The 19,303-nt window shown below is 44.3% G+C and overlaps 1 protein-coding gene across 3 annotated transcripts in view; it reads left to right on the top strand.

Moving 5' to 3' along the window:
* Positions 1–19,303, top strand: part of LOC125156855 (transmembrane 9 superfamily member 2-like) — an 86,384-nt gene that overhangs the window by 57,650 nt on the left and 9,431 nt on the right. The window contains exons 13-17 of one of the 3 annotated variants that reach the window (XM_047843036.1): positions 8,686–8,845; positions 10,469–10,617; positions 13,124–13,235; positions 15,094–15,265; positions 17,343–17,404. In XM_047843036.1, coding sequence (XP_047698992.1) covers positions 8,686–8,845; positions 10,469–10,617; positions 13,124–13,235; positions 15,094–15,265; positions 17,343–17,350 — 601 coding nt within the window. In that variant the 3' untranslated portion in view covers positions 17,351–17,404. Of the gene's footprint in view, positions 1–8,685; positions 8,846–10,468; positions 10,618–13,123; positions 13,236–15,093; positions 15,696–17,342; positions 17,405–19,303 lie in introns of those variants that run through there. The other 2 variants (XM_047843035.1, XM_047843034.1) reach the window with 2 other exon arrangements.

A 19,303-nucleotide genomic window follows, 5' to 3' on the forward strand; every position in this document is an offset into this window, starting at 1 on the left:
TTTTTCAACGTTTATTTATTTTTGGGACAGAGAGAGACAGAGCATGAACGGGGGAGGGGCAGAGAGAGAGGGAGACACAGAATCGGAAACAGGCTCCAGGCTCCGAGCCATCAGCCCAGAGCCTGACGCGGGGCTCGAACTCAGGGACCGCGAGATCGTGACCTGGCTGAAGTCGGACGCTTAACCGACTGCGCCACCCAGGCGCCCCAGGAAAGGTCTTTTTAAAAAAGGTTTATTTTGAGAGAGAGAGACAGATGGACAGACAGCACACGTGGGGGAGGGGCAGAGAGAGAGGGGGAGAGACAGTCCCAAGCAGGGACTGTCAGCCAGGAGCCTGATGCCGGGCTCGATCCCACGAACCACGAGATCATGACCTGAGCTGAAATCAAGAGTCAGATGCTTAAACGACTGAACCACTCAGGCTCCCCACCTCCCCCCCCCCCCCCAGTTTTTTTGTTTTTTAAGGAAAAACTAGTGGATTCTATCTTAATTGTCATGTACTTTAGTTCCTATTTGTTACAAAATTCCCATGTCCTTGATGCTAGAAGTATGTCCCCATAGTGGAAGAGGTCCTATAATGAAAGTTATACATAGTAAACTCAGTTACATTATATGCTGATTGGTGGCAAAGGGAGAGCAAAATGCTTTCACAATGCTCTGGGGCTGTGCATGATGCCGTGAATGAGGCAACGCAGTGATAGATTCTGTAGACCCATAACCTTTTATCTCCATGTGGCTTGTTTTCCTTGAAACTCCGGGGAAAAAGAGGAGATCATTGAGAGGATTGAACATTACGAGTTTGCACATCAAATACAGGAACCTCAGAATTTTTGACTTATTTAAAGTAAGGACAGCGCAGTCCCCTCCCCCTCCCCACCTTGACTAGAGCCATCTGCTTTTCCTGTAACTGTTTTCAAGGGAACTAGAATGGGTGGTCTTCTCTGAGGTGAATGCTTTATTACATTTATGTAAGAAAGCAATGTCCTTGACAATATTTCAGCTATTTGTTGCTTCAAGTTCAAGACTCAAATGAATCCCACACTGGATAAATTTGGCAGCAAAGTGCCATTGTGCAAGTGTCATTATACTGGGTTGTATTACAAGGGGCAGCACGTGCAGGAACCAGTCCACAAATCGTCCGCTGTTCTCTGCTTTAGTTCGTTACTCATTCGGCACACCCAGCGTGGTCTTTTTGGTTGTGTTTTGCTTTCGTTCTTACCCTATTTAAGGCATTATCCTAGGCACTGTAGAGGAAATTAAATACAAATTGTCTCTGAAACTGTCTTCGTGGCTCAAGAGGACTAATAATGGCCCAGCGTTCATCACACATGTTCCATCTTACTGTAAAAAGAAGTTACATCATAGAAATAAACAATGTAAGGGGCGCCCGGGGGGCTCAGTCAGTGAAGCGTCCGACTTCGGCTCAGGTCATGATCTCACGGTCCGTGAGTTCGAGCCCCGCGTCGAGCTCTGTGCTGGCAGCTCGGAGCCTGCTTCGGATTCTGTGTCTCCCTCTCTCTCTCTGCCCCTCCCCTGTTCATGCTCTGTCTCTCTCTGTCTCAAAAATAAATAAAAACGTTAAAAAAATTAAAAAAAAAGAAAATGTAAAAGAATTAGAATATATCATTTCGCTAAGCTTGATGAGCCAAATTGAACAATCAATGTCTGAGAAAAGCATTAGCATTCCCAATGCGCTATGAACTGTTTTCATCATGTTTTCAACGTTTATTTATTTTTGGGACAGAGAGAGACAGAGCATGAACGGGGGAGGGGCAGAGAGAGAGGGAGACACAGAATCGGAAACAGGCTCCAGGCTCTGAGCCATCAGCCCAGAGCCCGACGTGGGGCTCGAACTCACGGACCGCGAGATCGTGACCTGGCGGAAGTCGGACGCTTAACCGACTGCGCCACCCAGGCGCCCCTTCATCATGTTTTCCATGAGATTGATTGTGAAGCATGTTTTACACAGAGAAATTCAAAAATTCGAGTAGAAATCCATAATTACATGGCTCAGGTTTACATGGACTTTGCGATGATGCGGTGTCAAGACACAGTTTTGTCAAAGTAAAAAAAAAAAATGTTTTTGATTTGAAAAGCAACTGGGAACAGTGGTTGTGTCCTGGGGTGGGTTTTCGGGGGGGCTGGGGGACAGGAGTGTGAAGGAGACTATTTGTATTAGATTTACTTTTCGCTCTTTTTTCCCCCACCTTTTTGCATCATGTACCATATGCACGTGTTACCTATTTTTAAGTAATTTCATTATGAACAACAGTAACACCAACTCAGAACCATATATTAAAGGGGAGAGGTAGTGCTAGAAGCTGACGGCACAGGCTTTAGAGTCGGACACACACACGCGCGTGTGCACGCACGCACACGTACCCTATACTGCAAACGTATAGAGTGGTTCATTTCCCAATTCTACCTCCTCCTAGTTACCGGGCCTTGAGCACATTGTGAATAACGCTGCGACGAACATAGGCGTGCACGTACCTCTTTGCGATCTTTGTCTTCTGTTCCGTTGCATAGATATTTTCTGCGGTGCCATTTCTGTTCCCTTGTCATCTATTTGACCATTTTTTTTTTGAGTTATTCTCTTAGTGGTTACCTTACAGATTACAATTAGTGTCCCAATTTACACCAATCTAGTTCGGATGAATCCCAGCTTAATTTCAATATTAGACAAAACTTTGCTCCTATCAAGCTCCTTTCTCACCTCCCTTCTTCGTGCTGTCACTGCCATACCAATTACGTCTTAATACTTTGTATGCTCGTCAGCGCAGATTTAAAATTATCGCGCTACGCAGGTGTCTTTTAAATTCGGCAAAAAAAGAGCTTCAGATAATATTTACTAATCATGGCCTGTTGGGCAAGTGATGTTACCTCTCTAATCCTGGGTTTCCTCATGGGTCATATGGGAATAATGGTGTCCCTTTCCTCCTGGTTGAGCTGTGAGGATTAAACGGGATAACGTACGTACTGCATTTGGAACAGTGCCTCGCACATACTAAGTGCTCAGTGAATGGTAGCTGTGGTTATTAGCAACCCTTCTGCTATCATGCCTTTGCTCATGCTGTTCCATCTTTCTGTGTTGTTCCACCTTTTTGTAATCACTTCTTTCCAACCCTCCGATGCCAGATTTCTATTCATTGTTTTAAGCCCCAGCTCAAATGCCACCATTTCCATGTTTGAAATTGTACAGTGTCTCTCACCATCGCTATACTACTTATCACAGTGTCCCTTAGATTACAGTTATTTGTGATATGTCTTATCTCATTCTGCATTCTTTTTTTTTTTTTCAACGTTTATTTATTTTTGGGACAGAGAGAGACAGAGCATGAACGGGGGAGGGGCAGAGAGAGAGGGAGACACAGAATCGGAAACGGGTTCCAGGCTCTGAGCCATCAGCCCAGAGCCCGACGCGGGGCTCGAACTCACGGACCGCGAGATCGTGACCTGGCTGAAGTCGGACGCTTAACCGACTGCGCCACCCAGGCGCCCCTCATTCTGCATTCTAATGTTCATGAGGGTATGAGGTCTTATTCATTTCTGTATCTTTCACAGTGTGTAACCAAGTGCCTTATACAGAGTATAAGTGCCTTATATGGAATAAGTACTCAGTAAACAATCACTGTATGATTGAATAAAGTGAATAATTTAAAAGTACAAAACAGATTCAGTTTCCTAGTTCTGTTAGTAGAACTAAATGCAATTAAAATTTTGTAAATTTTTTAAATTGTATTTTAGAGAGAGAGTGTGAGTGGGGGAGAGGGACAGAAGGGGAGAGAGAGAGCATCTTAAGCAGGCTCCACACTCAGTGGAGAGCCCAATGAGGGGCTCGATCCCATGACCCTGGGATCATGACCTGAGCCGAAATCAGGAGTCGGACGCTCAACTGACTGAGCCACCCAGGCACCCCTGAATGCAGTTTTAAAGCAGTAAACAGGCGTGATACAAAGGATAGATTTCCCTCAAGTGGTTTAGGGGCCCTCTTAGGTCGATGGGAGAGAAAATCGTAAGGTACTGGCATTCTTATTTCTTAGAAAGTAGTAGGTTGAAAGAGAAGTTCAGTGCCTCGCAGTGTATAAACGTGTGAGTAGCTGATACAGTGCCATAAATGGGCAGTGTAAAACTGGCTTCAAATTTATTATTTAAAAAAAATCAGGCTTTACATTTAAGAGGAGAAGCATTTAGACTAATGAACACTTAGGCTCCCTAGAAGAAATGGAAGAAAGTAAGACTATTAAACTACATACGTTTCCTTCATGTAACCCCAAAAGTGGTAGGAAGGGAAAAGAAGAGGCAGCATAGTTTGATGGTCATGCACCCAAACTTTACAATTAGAAGAAGCAAGTCTGAATTCCAGCACTTAATATTAGGCAGTCAGTATTAGCTAAGTGACTTTGGGGAAGTCCTATCCCCTTCCTGATTGTCCGTTTCCTTGCCTGTGATGCCTGTGTCACAGAGTCGTTCAGAGAAATAAATGAACTAATGGATTGTGAAATTGTTTTGTGAGCTATAAAGTATTTTTGGTCACTCTTTTCTTCTGTGTTCCTACTGCTCTGTGTTTATCATCTGCCATAGCATTTTCCGTGTCGTGTTGTAATTTATTTGTTTATCTCTGTCCCCCACTAGACTGAGCTTTGCAGAGCAAAGATTTTTATTTATCTTTGAACACCAGGGCCGAACACATAGGTACTCAATAAATGTTTGATGAGTGTGTGAATAAATGTTTCAGGTAGGAGATGAACCCGGATGACCTCTCGAGTCTCCTTTTAGTTTTGCTGTTTAAGATTCCATGAAAAGGTCTAGAAATAATTAGAGACCAACAAAGGAAGAACTATTTAGAATATAAAACACATATTAACATTCTAGAGTGTACTTTCAAAAGGGAAATCGTTGAGACAGGTTAATTGAATTTATGTATAAGAAGGGAGGTTATGATTTGTCAAGTGAGAAGTAATTTTTTCTGGCCATGGAATGATAACGGCTGAAATGAATCTCTCAAAAGCTAGGAAATTTGGCAGAGGAATACTGTGGCTAAACAAATTCATTAGAGCAGAAAGGTATTAAGAAACATTTGAAGAAGTATGGTTAAATCATGGGAAACCAGCCTCCCTTATTAAGATGCCAGAAACCAATGAGACCTAAGGTGGAGGTTTACTGTGGTTGTATTTGTTGTTGTTTGAAAGGGTTCAAAACCACAGCTCCAGCAGGGGCAAAGTATGAGCCTTGAAAAAGCACAATGTCCCTACCGACATAGATTTAGTACGCAGAAGAGGTCGTACACACAAGGTGGGGGGGGGGGGGGTGAGGCAGAAATAGTAAAATGAAGGAGAAAATGGCTGAAGTTGGTTTATCATGAGAGATGAGGAACATCCAAAAAAAAAAAAAAAATGATCCCGAATCAGAAATTGGAAGGCAGCATTAAATCCTAGAATTGGAATGGACCTTGAGAGAACTTCCAACTACAGGACTAAACCAGAGATTCCCTCGACGGGAGACCTCAAAGCCTTACCCGGTGCCTCATAATGTGGATGTTACCATGTTCCCTCTCTCTGGTCTTTGACTAAATGTCTGGGGGAAGACACCCTGATTGGTGGTGGGGGGAGGTCCCCACCATAGAGGCTTTAGTATAGCATAGTGGGATGCAAACAGCTTGCCCTTAAAGAATCACACACACACGTGAATTCGAATCCTAGCTCTGCCTCTTATCAGCTGTCTGACCTTGAGGAATTATTTAATATCCCTAAAAGACATTAAGAACTCTGTCTAGGGGCTCCTGGGTGGCTCAGTCAGTTAAGCGTCCGACTTCGGCTCGGATCATGACCTCACGGTATGTGAGTTCGAGCCCCGCATCAGGCTCTGTGCTGACAGCCTGGAGCCTGTTTCCGATTCTGTGTCTCCCTCTCTCTCTGACCCTCCCCCACTCACCCTCTGTCTCTGTCTCTGTCTGTCTCTCTCTCGAGAATAAGCATTAAAAAAAATTAAAAAAGAACTCTGTCTATTCAAGTAACTCCTATTTTGCACGTGCCTGGGTTGTCTATCTAATTTTCCTTTCTTTCGTTTTTTTCTTCTGTTCAATTTTTTTTCTTTTTCCTCCAGTTTTGTTGAGAAACAATCGACATACATCGCAGTTCAATTTACATATATTGTGAAATGAGTCCCACAAAGGGTTCGTCTCACGTCCGTCATCTCACGTAGATACAATAAAAAGAAAAGAAAGGGGAAAAAAGGAAAACAAATCTCTCCTTGTGATGATGAGAACTCTTGAGGATTTACTCTCTTAGCTTCCCCGTCACACGGCCGTGTTAGCGGTAGTCATCACGTTGTACATCACGTCCCCAGGACGTACTTCTCTTCTAACTGGAAGTTTGACCACCTTCCTCCAATCCGTGCCTCCACCCTGGCCCCAGAAACCACACGTGTGATTTTCTTCTTCTAGGAGTTTGGTTTGCTTTTGTTTGCGTTTTAGATTCCACGTGTAAGGAAGATCATACGGCGTTTGTCTTTCTCTGACTTATTTCAGTCAACATAATGCCTTCAAGGTCCATCCATGTTGTGGCAAATGGTAGGATTTCCTCACTTTTTAGGCCGAATAATGTGCTAATGTATATGTGCACCACACCTTCTTTGTCCACTCATCCTTCGATGGGCACTTAGGGTGTCTTCATTTCTTCTTCTCTTCCCCCCCCTCCTCCTTATCCTCCTTCTGAGGGACTCAACCCACGAGCCTTGAGATCATGACCTGAGCCGTTACCAAGAGTCGGAAGCTTAACCAACTGAGCTACCCAGGCACCCCTAACGCTGCTCTCTAAGACATATCATTAGCTTTATATCCCAACCCTTTTACTGAGGTTTTAGTTCTCCTTGTCATATTTCGAATTCCTCTTGCTTCATGGTTGCAGTGCCTCCTCTAATCTCTCCGAGGATGTCAGTCACAGATTTTCCTTTTTAAAGTTTTCTTCTGAGCTTCAGGGACCTTCTCTGAGAGACTAGACCTCCAGTCTTCTGCTGGGGTCAGGAAGGGAAGTTCCTTGGCTCTGCAGAGTCGGGAGGGAGCCGGCAATCCTGTCAGTGTCTTAGGCTGACTTCCAACCAGTCCTGGTTTTAGCCACTCCTTCCCTCCCACTTCCAGAGGAACCCGGCGCTACAAATCCCTGAGCCTTTGTTGGAGCTCCTTGGTGTCAGCGGAGTTGCTGCTCAGCTTTCCCTACGGACGACTCGGGATCCCGGGTCTCCCTGTTCTACTAACTCAGTTACTACTTGTCCTTCTGCTGTCTGGTTTACAAAATGGGTTGCTTCTCTCCTGTGCCCCCCACCCTTGTGTATTCATACCCTTTTAAAGTTCTTTCACCATAATTTTATCAGAGTTTTGAGGAGGGAGCAGAGCCAAAGGTGTGATTTCCATGTACCATCTTTGACCAAACCTCTTAATTCTTCATGTGTTTCATATCCATCACTTAGGTTTTAACCATCACCACATTATACTGTTTCTTACCACTTTTTATCTAGTCTCCTGGTCTCTAGTTTCTCTTCCTTTAGGTCTGTCCTTTGCCACGCTGTGGACTCATCTGCCGGGAAGACTGTACTATGTACCTCACAGCTTTGAGCGTAAAAACCCTCCGGCCGCTTCTGGACGTCCGCATTCCTTACCCTGCCATTCAAAGCCTTCCACAATCTAGCCTCCGCCCACCTTTTCAACCTCATGTTTTAGGCTTTCAGAAACACTCACATCCATATGGTTGCCCATACTCACCTGTAGCACTGAGCCAACTTGTCTGGAACAAATAGGGGCACGACAACTGGGCTTGCCTGGTGATTTATCCAGTAGATTCAGCAGCTGACCTGTTGATTTTGAGCGATTGACTTAAAGCTCTTGCTTTAAGTGAACATTTATTGGACTTGAGGCCTGTAGCCTATTTCAGTCTAGGATTCTAAAATCTGTCTTTAGGGGCGCCTGAGTGGCTCGGTTGGTTAAATGTTCGACCCTTGATTTCTGCTCAGGTCGTGATCTAGCGGGTTTTGTGAGCTCAAGTCCTACATCGGGCTCTGCACAGGCAGCTCGGAGCCTGCTTGGGATTCTCTCTCTCCCTCTCTTTCTCTCTACGCACCCCCCCCCCCCACGGTCTTTGTCTCTCTCTCAAGTAATAACAAGATTTAAAAAAATCTGTTTTTATTATGCATTTTCTTTTTTTTTTTAAGTTTATTTATTTATTTATTTTGAGAGAGAGCACGCAAACGGGTGAGGGGCAGAGAGAATCCCAAGCAGGCTCTGCACCGTCAGCGCAGAGCCTGATGCCGGACTCCATCCCACGAACCGTGAGATGAGATCATGACCTGAGTCGAAACCGAGTCGGACGCTTAACCGACTGAGCCACCCAGGTGCCCCGAGTCTATGCATTGTCTTTGTGTTCGCTCTATTGCATATTGAGTTTTTCCGTGGCATATTACTCCCCATCTCATTTATTTTCTGCTGGACTCTAGGGGTGCAAAGATGGTATTGGGTTTAAGTCCCAGCTCAATGACTGGTTTCCCACAGTGAGATTTACTATTCTTTTAGGGTATAGCCTTATAATTTATTCTATCCTTCTCACCAAAAGAACGTTCTGATATTCACCTCAAGTATGAGTTTAACATTTTCACGAAAGCATATTGCTTCCTGATGACTCTTTTTCTCCCCAGTGTTGTCTTTGCCGACCTCTTTTTTATGAACGTGATTCTTTGGGTGGAAGGTTCATCGGCTGCCATCTCCTTTGGTACTCTGATAGGGATTCTGGCAATGTGGTGTGGAATTTCAGTACCCCTAACATTTGTGGGTGCGTATTTTGGAGCCAAGAAAAAGGTAAATTTCTAAAATACTGCTTTTGACCATTGACTGATGTCTGAAATAATACCTCAACGTGTATATTACTGTACATGGAATGTGAAATGTACCATTGGAGAAAACTACGAAGAATAATCCTATTTATTTATTTCTTCATTTATTTAAATGTTTATTTATTTTTGAGAGAGAGAGAGAGAGAGAGAGAGAGAGCGAGAGCGCATGAGCAGGGGAGGGGCAGAGAGAGAGGGAGACACAGAATCCAAAGCAGGCTCCAGGCTCTGAGCCGTCAGCACAGAGCCTGACACAGGGCTTGAACCACAGACCGTGAGATCATGACCTTAGCCGAAGTTGGACGCCTAACTGACTGAGCCACCCCAGCGCTCCTAGAATACTCCTTTTAAAAAATATTTTATTTTTAAGTAATCTATATACCCAGCATGGGGCTCGAACTCACAACCCCAGGATCGAGAGTCACACATTCTTCTGACTGAGCCAGCCAGGCATCCTGGGATAATCATTCCAGAATCAAAGATTTAAAAATTAACAAAAATGGAACCCAGTAACCCTTTAAAAGACGTTATTTAAAGTACTCCCCACTTTATAGGTTGTTTAAATTTCTGTCTCTGTTGGAGAAAATTAAAAGGATATATAGTAGTAGGAAGGCTGACTTTAACCGAGTCAGAAAAGTAGACGGCGGGGGAAGAAAGCTAAGGTACAGTCTGAAAATGGAACTGTTGAGTTTATAGATTTGAAGTTAGCTTATTCTACATACAGGGCAAAGGAGCAGGACACTGAAAAGACTACTCTGCAAAAGGAATGTGTAAAGACATAGTGTGAGTTTGCACACTGTGTGCAAAGGGAGAAATCAGACAGCACAAAACGGAAGCTGGAGGTCCACACAGAGCAGAAAAAAAGAAAAAATGTCTGAAAACTACCGACAGATTTTAAGGGAAATGCGTGAGACAAATTCTGAGACGACTTTTTGACATGTATTACTTCATGTTGGAATAGGCACCACTAAATCTTGTCCAGTCTCTCCCTTGAAACTGACAGGAAATGATAAACATCCTTGTTGCCTAGCTGTGTGCTTTCTCGTGTGGTGGCCACTGGCCACGTGTGATTTTTGAGGGCCTGAAATGTGGCTGCTTCCAAACTGGGACGTGCTGTGAGGAAGTGGCAAATCCACAGTGGATTGCAGACAGAACAACAGCAGCCAAATAGAAAACATCTACTGACCACTTCTTTTTTTAAACAGTTTTTTGTGATGTGTATTTATTTTTGAGAGAGAGAGAGAGCGCGTTGGAGAGACCGAGCCTCCCAGGTGCCCCTACTGAGTCCCTCTTACAGCAATGACACACGCAACTGAGAACATTTGTTAGATCCGATGAAATGGATTCACAAGTTAATTCCACCTGTTTCTTTTTACTCTTTAAAATGCGGCTTCTAAAAAATTTAAAACTGCCTGTGTGGCTTGCATTATCTTTCTATAGCACAGTGTCGGTCTAGCCTCTGCCCACGTGACTGCTCTGGGAAGTGTTCTGCGTCCAGTTCCGATTCAGGATTCTGTCTTGTGATTATATGTCTATAAATTCACTTCAATTTCATGTCATTCTGATTTTCCATTGATTTCTCTTCGAGCAGTTTAGGTTTCCAGTTTGCACGAACCAGATTCCCCGTCACATTCCTCAGCAGAGTTTTTTTACGAAACCACTGTTTGGCATCATGGTCGGTGGCATTTTACCTTTTGGCTGTGTTTTCATTCAACTCTTTCTCATTCTGAACAGTATTTGGTGAGTACGGTATCGTCACAACCTCAAAACATCTTAATTGTTGATAAACGAAGTTTTCTATATTTCAAGGAGGTTAGAGTCTGGGTATGGCAAAACTTCATTTGCCTCTGGTTTTATCCAGGAAATAGCCCTCTGACCCCTGGGGTGGGGGGGACTTCCTAGGGAACTGAGACTTAATTCACAAGTTTTTAAAGACAGTTTTTGATGGAAATTTCTACGCAGGTTTCCTTTTTTTAAAGCAGTAACCTCTTTTTAAGCCTTTCCAGATGACTTACAAAGTTGGCTCACACCACACTTCTCCGAGCCTTCGCAGGGGGTGGGGCGGGGGGGGGGTGTCCCTTGGAAGGAGGCACCTAAAGACCTGAAGAGGCAGCCGTGATGTGTATCTCTTTTCCATACCGACCTTCCATGCAAGAGTTCAGAGTTCCTCTGCTAAAAATACTTGGAAGACTTACAGCTTCAAAGACTTACTCTGAGCTGTAAGTCATGTTTTTCGGCTCTCCTTTCTGTCAACTGTTAGTTCTGGTGTCAGGATGCCTGCTCTTTCCTCACAGCTTTCCTCGTTTTATCTGCTGCTTTGAATCTGTTGGGGTTTAAGAATTCTGATAGCCGGGGCTCCTGGGTGGCTCAGTCGGTTAAGCGTTCGGCTTCGGCTCAGGTCATGATCTCACAGTTTGCGAGTTCGAGCCCCGCGTCGGGCTCTGTGCTGACAGCTCAGAGCCTGGAGCCTGGTTCGGATTCTGTCTCCCTCTCTCTCTGCCCCGCTCACGCTCTGTCTCTCTCTCTCTCTCAAAAACAAATAAACATTAAAAAAAAAATCTCTAAAAAAAGAATTCTGATAACCAAGGGGCGCCTGGGTGGCTCAGGCTGTTGAGTGACCGACTTCGGTTCAGGTCATGATCTCACGGTCCGTGGGTTCGAGCCCCACGACGGGCTCTGTGCTGACAGCTCAGAGCCTGGAGCCCGCTTTGGATTCTGTCTCTCCCTTTCTCTCTGCCCTCTCCTGTTCATGCTCTGTCTCTGTCTCTCTCAAAAATAAATACATATTAAAAAAAAATTTTTTTTTAAAGAATTCTGGTAACCAAGACAGAAACGCACGTAAGGTGAGAACCCAGGCTTTCCAAAGTGCGACAGTTTTTACTTGCAAAGCTCCAGGTCCGTGACAGCTATTTCAGTTTCCCCCAGTCCCTTTTTCCTTAATTCCTGATTCTTGACTGCATTCTGCTTTCAGGAGCTGGGCAAGTGGGGTGTCGCTGCAGAGGGAGTTTTGGAGATGGGGCAAAGGCCCCATAAAATCAAATGGAGTAGCCAGCTGTGTGTATTTCTAACACTTTCATCCCAAAGCAATCTTTCAGACAAAGCTTTCAAGTCCTCAAAAGTGAGGTTTAATCATGCACATTAATTGCTCACTTTTTAAACAGCATTGTGGCAAATTGGTTTAAAAGATAAGCAGTAAAATCTGTTACCTTGTCAGCAACGAAATATTTAACATGCTGCAAAATAGATTATGTAACTGTATTTTCCAGATGTTTTTGATGGGATAATTTTAAAGTGAAAACTAAAAGCTTCTTTGGACAAGTTAACTTTTGTTTCAATGAAAAAGAGGGTGCTTGCTGTGTACAACATTGTATATACTTATTATCTATATACATGATGCTCCCCAACCCCCATTCTTCGTCCTTGCAACCAGGTATATACACGAGATTTAAAAAATTTTTTGACGCTTATTTATTTTCGAGAGAGAGAGAGAGAGAGAGAGAGGCAGGCAGAGAGCAAGCGAGCAGGGGAAGGGCAGAGAGAGAAGGAGACACAGAATATGAAGCAGGCTCCAGGCTCTGAGCTGTCAGCAAAGAGCCCGTTGCGGGCCTTGACCCCATGGACTGCAAGATCATTTCCTGAGCCGAAGTCAGATGCCCAACCGACTGAGCTACCCAGGTGCCCCTGACTCTGTGGGGTTTTTTTGGTTGTATAATGGCATTTATAACCTTCCATTGCTAAAAAGAAAGCATGCCTTAAAGTGTGCGTGAAGAGGGGCGCCTGCGTGGCTCAGTCAGGTAAGCGTCCGACTCTTGATTTTGGATCAGGTCATGATCGCAGGGTTGTGCGATCGAGCCCTGTGTCAGGCTAAGCCTGCTTATGATTCTGTCTCTCTCTCCCTCTGCCCCTCTCCACCGCTTGCTTTCTCTCTCTCTCGAAAAAAACAACGCAACCATAAAATGTGGATGAAGAAAACGATAGAGATACTGATGGTTCTTTAGTGAAAACTGAATTGCGCGAGCAGAGAAACAGGGGTAAGTAGGAACACGGATTCGTACTGGAGGAGATCAGGCCAAACTCTGAAGCCACATTGGTCGGTCAGGGAATGGTTTCTGGATGTTGGATGGATCGATGAAGGTCTGGAGTGAATCTCTCAGGTTAGACAAACGTGACCGTCTCTTGTATTCATTTGGAATGGTCTTTCTGTGTATTGTGAAGTTAATTTTAAGGCTATCATTTTTATTTTCAGGTCTCATCAAATGTACTTCATGTTTGGCTTCCTTTTCTTGGTCTTTATAATTCTCCTGATTACCTGCTCAGAAGCTGCGGTTCTGCCGTGTTATTTCTACTTGTGTGCTGAGGTAAAGACCTAAGAAACGAATGCATCTTCTCCTTCCCAAACTCGCACTATTGGAAGCACATGTTAACTACCTGGTTTCTACAACTTGGGATCAGTTTCATATTGTGTTTTCCTGATGACACATGTTGATTTTGATGCAGCTTTGATGGAAAGTTAATGCTACTTTGATGGAAAATCTAAACAGAAAGCAATTTCTCTCCGGCTAGTTACTATAATTGCTGCATAATATTCAGTTAACAGAGAAAAAAGCAGGGAACTGATTTGATATTTAGACATACAAAAGATCTGGCTCAATTGGTGTTTTGTTGTTTTTTTTGGACAATTGAAGTTTTCACAGCTTGGGCCAGGATTGCATTTTATGGGTTTGAGATTGCTGCTAAAGGCCTTTTCTCTTACTTTTGGTTACCATGGGCAGAAGTAGTTTTGTTTACCCCACTGTACCCCCACTTTGTTTCTGATGTCCTTCTGGGTAACTAAGGTGGTAGTGAACGTTATTTTCTTAAATCCCCTAAATCCCTCTTGTTTGGGTAGTTAAATGTGACTCTCTAAACGTAACAATAGAGAGTTTTGGGAATGAGGATCATATGCATGATGTTCTTAGAGCATTTTCTTCTTGAGCTACAAGTATAAGGGTGAAAAAATTAGAATTTTGTATATATTATACTCAGCTTCTCAGTTCTACGGTGTATTTTTTTGTCACAGAAAATCCGCAACAATCGTGAATGAAGTATATACTCACAGGCAGATGATGTGTATATTTCTGTTTCTCAGAAGTGTTTTGAAGGCCCCCAAGACCACCCACATGTCTGGTGGTTCACTGGAAAGACTCGGGGGACTCAGTACACAGATGTACGCCTGGCTAGGGCTTAATATAGCCAGAGGACACACAACAGGATCAGCAAGGGGAAAAGACACAGGTGGAGCCTGGAGAAATCCACGTCTAGTCTTCCTGTACTTTTTCTTTTCCATGAGGGGACACGCCAATTACGTTCCCTTTTTCAGCGATAAAAAATATAGTCATATATGTGCAATGTTTCTGCCCAGGGAAGCCCATTAGATACTTCACATCCAAGGTTTTTACTGGGAGCTGGTCACATAGGCACCCTCTGCCTAGCAATTACAACAATTCCAGACCCCCAAAAGGAAAGCATGTGTTCGCCATAAATCACACTGTTTGTACGGCCTAGGTATAGCCAACACGTCTTATCAGTCAGGGGATGATTAAATGCCGAATTCTCAGATATAAGCCAAGGGCCAACCTTGCAAGCAGGCCCTTCTAAAGATAGCAACTTCAGACCTGCTATGTTAACTCTTTTCTGCACTGTAGGTTCCCTTGGCCCTTGACCACAGTGCCTTTACAGTAAAATGAGCATCAGTTGGAGCCGTGGGGAAGGGTGAGGCAAACCTGTGTATTGACCTCAGTCATGCCCCCATGGGTCCCGAATTCAGCTGGGTGAGACAAATCCCATTCACCAGAAAGCTCTATATGCGGTTTCTGTACTAACCTTTGTCTACCTGGCCCGACACATCAATTCAGGCCCAGCTCCTGCCAGTAAATTGAAGCTGACCCGAAAGCCCTCCAAGGCTGAGGCAGTGTCATGACAGAAAGGATGCGTGCATTACAAGTACGGTCCCCGAGGGCACACGTGGTCCCCCTGGAAACAGGGAGTTTATCAATGTTAAGGCACCCCAAGCAGAACGTACATTAGTCCGACGGTTTCTTATACAACTTCCCCTTGGATTTCTTCTCATCCGCAATCTAATGGAGCCTGTTTCATGTGGTTTGTTATCACAATAATCGCTAACCCGTTTAGAGTTAGGTTTCACCTAAAGTGAATTTTTTCTACTTCTTTTTGCAGGATTATCACTGGTGGTGGAGAGCCTTTTTCACTAGCAGTTTTACAGCTGTTTATCTTCTGATATATACAGTTCATTACTTCTTCGCCAAACTTCAAATCACAGGCACGGCAAGCGCCATTTTGTATTTTGGGTACACGATGGCCATGGTCCTGATTTTCTTCCTTTTCACAGGTAACCACAGAATGACTTCATGCATTTCACACTCTCTGAAGAGACTCGGAGATAGCCATAATGTGATAAGCATCAATTAACAACTAATGGGAGGAATAGGGAACAAAGTCATCATGTTCATTTTTATGCTTTGGGGATAAAAGATTGTAAAGCCTGGGGAACCGGAGGGACCTGATGTACTTAGCTTCAAGATTGTCCCTTGTGAATGTTTCTAAACAGTAGGGATGTGTTCCAAAGCACATAAAGGGTTATGTGTAATCACCTTTGAATAGCCTCCAAGAATAAAAATGAACTGACTTGAATAACTTTTAAATTAGCAAAAGTAGATGAAGCAAATGTGTGGCCATATAAGCAATTAGATGTGAGGGACAAGATGTATACTCCCCAGGATTACTCATTTGGGGTTGTTATTTGGGTTCAAGATGTGACAGCAGCCTTTCTGTAGATGAAGGCTTGTTGAAGTACGTGACAAAATGGAGTGGTTTATAAAATGATCCGGTTAAGGAAATTATGAGGTCAGAGAGCTTGGAACCCTTTTCAGTACAAGTGAGGCAGTGTTCCATCTCTATCTGCCTCACGTTTTTAAAAAAAGAGTTTATTATTTTATATTTTATTTTTTTAGATGTTATTTTTAAGTCATCTCGATACCCAATGTGGGGCTTGAACTCACAACCCCGAGGTCAAGCGTCACAAGCTCTTGGGGCGCCTGGGTGGCTCAGTCACTTGGGCTTCTGACTTCGTCTCAGGTTATGATCTCGTGGTTTGTGGGTTCTAGTCATCAGTGTGTCCACTATACTGACAGCTCGGAGCCCCGAGCCTGCTTCGGATTCTGTGTTTCCCTCTCTCTGTCCCTCCCCCACTTGCGCTCTGTCTCTCTCTCTCAAAAGTGAATAAACATTAAAAAAATTCAAAAAGAGTCGCATGCTCTTATGACTGAGCCAACCAGGCACCCATCTACCTGCTTCACTTAAAAAAAAAATGTTGTGGGGCGCCTGGGTGGCGCAGTCGGTTAAGCGTCCGACTTCAGCCAGGTCACGATCTCGCGGTCCGGGAGTTCGAGCCCCGCGTCAGGCTCGGGGCTGATGGCTCGGAGCCTGGAGCCTGTTTCCGATTCTGTGTCTCCCTCTCTCTCTGCCCCTCCCCCGTTCATGCTCTGTCTCTCTCTGTCCCAAAAATAAATAAACGTTGGAAAAAAAAATGTTGTACTTATTTTTGAGAGAGAGAGAGACAGAGAGAGAGAGAGAGCGAGCACAAGTGGGGGAGGGGCAGAGGGAGAGGGGGACAGAGGATCCAAAGCAGGCTCCATGCTGACAGCAGCAAGCCCGATGTGGGACTGGAACTCACAAACTGTGAGATCATGGCCTGAGCCGGTCGGATGCTCGTCAACCGACTGAGCCATCCGGGCACCCCATACTTTTTCTTCATTTTTAAGTTCTAGTTTTAGCTCGAGTCACAGGTCATTTTGACAAATTTTAAGTTACTGTCTCGGATTTTAAGTCTCAGGTTCAACAAATGTGTAAAAATCCACAGTGGAAACTTGTCAGAAATCCAAGCCGAGAGGGGCGCCTGGGTGGCTCAGTTGGTTAAGTGTCCAATTCTTGGTTTCGGCTCAGGTCATGATCTCACAGTTCATGGGATCGAGGCCCATGACAGGCTCTGTGCTGATAGCCTGGAGCCTGCTTGGGATTCTCTCTCTCTCTCTCTCTCTCTCTCTCTCTGCCTCTCTCCTGTGTGCGTGTGCACTCTCTCTCTCTGTAAAAAGAAATAAACTTAAAAAAAAAAAAAAAAGAAATCAAAGCCCTGAGACAGGTGTAAATGTCACCGGAGAAACCAAGGCATCTCGGTGGCGGCTCCTTTTTGATACCGTATTACCCGTGAGCTGCCGGTCTCAACTCCTCGGTACACAGAAGGCTGTGCAGACTTCCTCTCGTCTCTCAGCCACTGGACATTCTACACCCCTCGTGTCTTCTGTTTTGGATTTCTCCCCCAGGGACTGACTGGCTTTTATATTTGGGTGATACGGAGTTGGCTGTGTTGAGCACGGTAATTTCAGGCTTCTGTTTTCTTCATTACCTAGCACTTTGACTCCGGTTGCTTTTTTTCTGGAAGCCTCGTATTACAACAGCTTCTTTCCGAAGGTAGGTGGAATCCCGGATGGTCACACTGCAGGCAGAAATCTTCTCCCATTGGTTGGCTCCACCGTTTGCGGTGTCGTCTGTCACCTTCCCCCCCCGAATTCCGCCTCGTGAAGGTTCCCGGTGATCCCTTGCCAGATCCAGTGGCCTTTCTCTAGCCTTCACCCTCCTGGGCTTCTGCAGCTCACTCCCCAACACCTATTGTGTGGAAGTCTCTCAGTGTGATTTGTGTCGTGTTCCCTGTGCCCCTCTGGGCTTTGTTTACCTGCTCGATGCCGACAGCTCCCGAGTCAGGAATTCTTAACATAGCCCTTTCGTGCCCGGTAGCCGATTAAACTTCCCTAGTCGTGCTTCTTCGGAAGTTTCTTATCTTTGCTCATTCTGCCCAGCTCTTGCTTTTGGTCTTGGTCGAGGCCTTTGTTCCCTGATGCCAGAATTGCTCCGACAGCCTCCTATTCAGTTGGCTGGACCCAAGTCTCTTCTTTCTAGCCCACTCCGCACACTACCTGATGGTGAACTTCTGTCGTTTTTTTTTTTCATTATATTAATGCAATTCGGTCCAAGATTAATTTTAATATGTCAACACATATTTATAGAATGCTTACACTGCACAAGACACTATGCCGGGTGCTGGGGACATAGGGGTGAAGAAGACATGGGGGTCCCATGTTTTTGTGGACCTTATATTCTAATGCAGGGAGACAAGCAATTATTAGTTGCATGAGCTTCATGAAAGAAATGATGTTAAAGAAGAGGTGGGTGGTCAACTGTTCCAAGCAGAGGTGACAGTGTGTTCAGAAGTCTTGACATAGGAAGGAATTTGACATCTTCAAAGAACACAGAGAAGCTTAGGATGGCATTAGAGGGAGGGGGGCTCTGGGAGACCCCAGAGAGGTAGGGAGGGGTCAGATCTTACAAGGGTCTTAGAAACTATATTAAAGAATTTAGATCTTATTAGAGGAGCCATAGGAAGTTCAGGGAGTTTAAACAAGGGACTAATGTGATTGTATCATTCTTCTAATTAAATGTTTGTTTATTTTTGAGAGAGAGAGAGAAAGAGCGACCAGGGGAGGGGCAGAGAGAGAGGGAGACAGAGGATCTGAAGCAGGCTCCGTGCTGACAGCAGAGAGCCCGATGAGGGGCTTGAACTCATGAACCGTGAGATCACGACCTGAGCTGAAGCCGGACACTCAACCGACTGAGCCACCCAGGCGCCCATCATTCTTCTAATTAGAAAACTTTAATAGTGACGTATGTCCTTGTCTATCAAGGGTAAACTGACCTTGGGGGTTGGGCCCCTGTTCTGCCTACTCAGTGTATTTTCTAAGCCTCCTCCAGACTGTTTGAGCACGGAATTGGAATCTCCTTGAGAACAGGGACTATGTCTTATGCCTATTTTGTATCCTTCATTGTGCAAAGCACATGTTTCTTCTTGACTTGTGTAGAGTGTGAAAGAGAGGAGATACCATTATGGCGTGATGTTTCCATATCTTTTTTAAAAATTACATCATAGGTATGAGAAACCTCCCAGGTAAATTCTGGTTATCGTTCGTATCAGAAAAAACATTAGTAAAATTATGAAGTGTGTTTTTGACGCCTATTTTCTAGAATTGTTTTTTAAGAATCCCTGTCTGCTCACAGACCTGTAAATGGCATCTCCTTACATTTCATCATCATATAGTTTTTTCCTGTTGAATTGCTTTTATTTTTTCATTATCATTGTATTTTGAGGTTCACGGCAGGAAGCAGGTCTTATTGTCTATGTTCATGTTGTTTCACTTTTGAGGAAGGCATCCGCAATTAAATCATTAGTCTTGAGAATATAGATGTACACAAGAGTACGGTTATTAATTGCTGATTACTCTTTCTTGCTGTAGACACATGCTTCTGAAAGTGATTTTTT

The sequence above is a fragment of the Prionailurus viverrinus genome, chromosome X (genome assembly GCF_022837055.1).
Source record: "Prionailurus viverrinus isolate Anna chromosome X, UM_Priviv_1.0, whole genome shotgun sequence".
Lineage (NCBI taxonomy): Eukaryota > Metazoa > Chordata > Mammalia > Carnivora > Felidae > Prionailurus > Prionailurus viverrinus.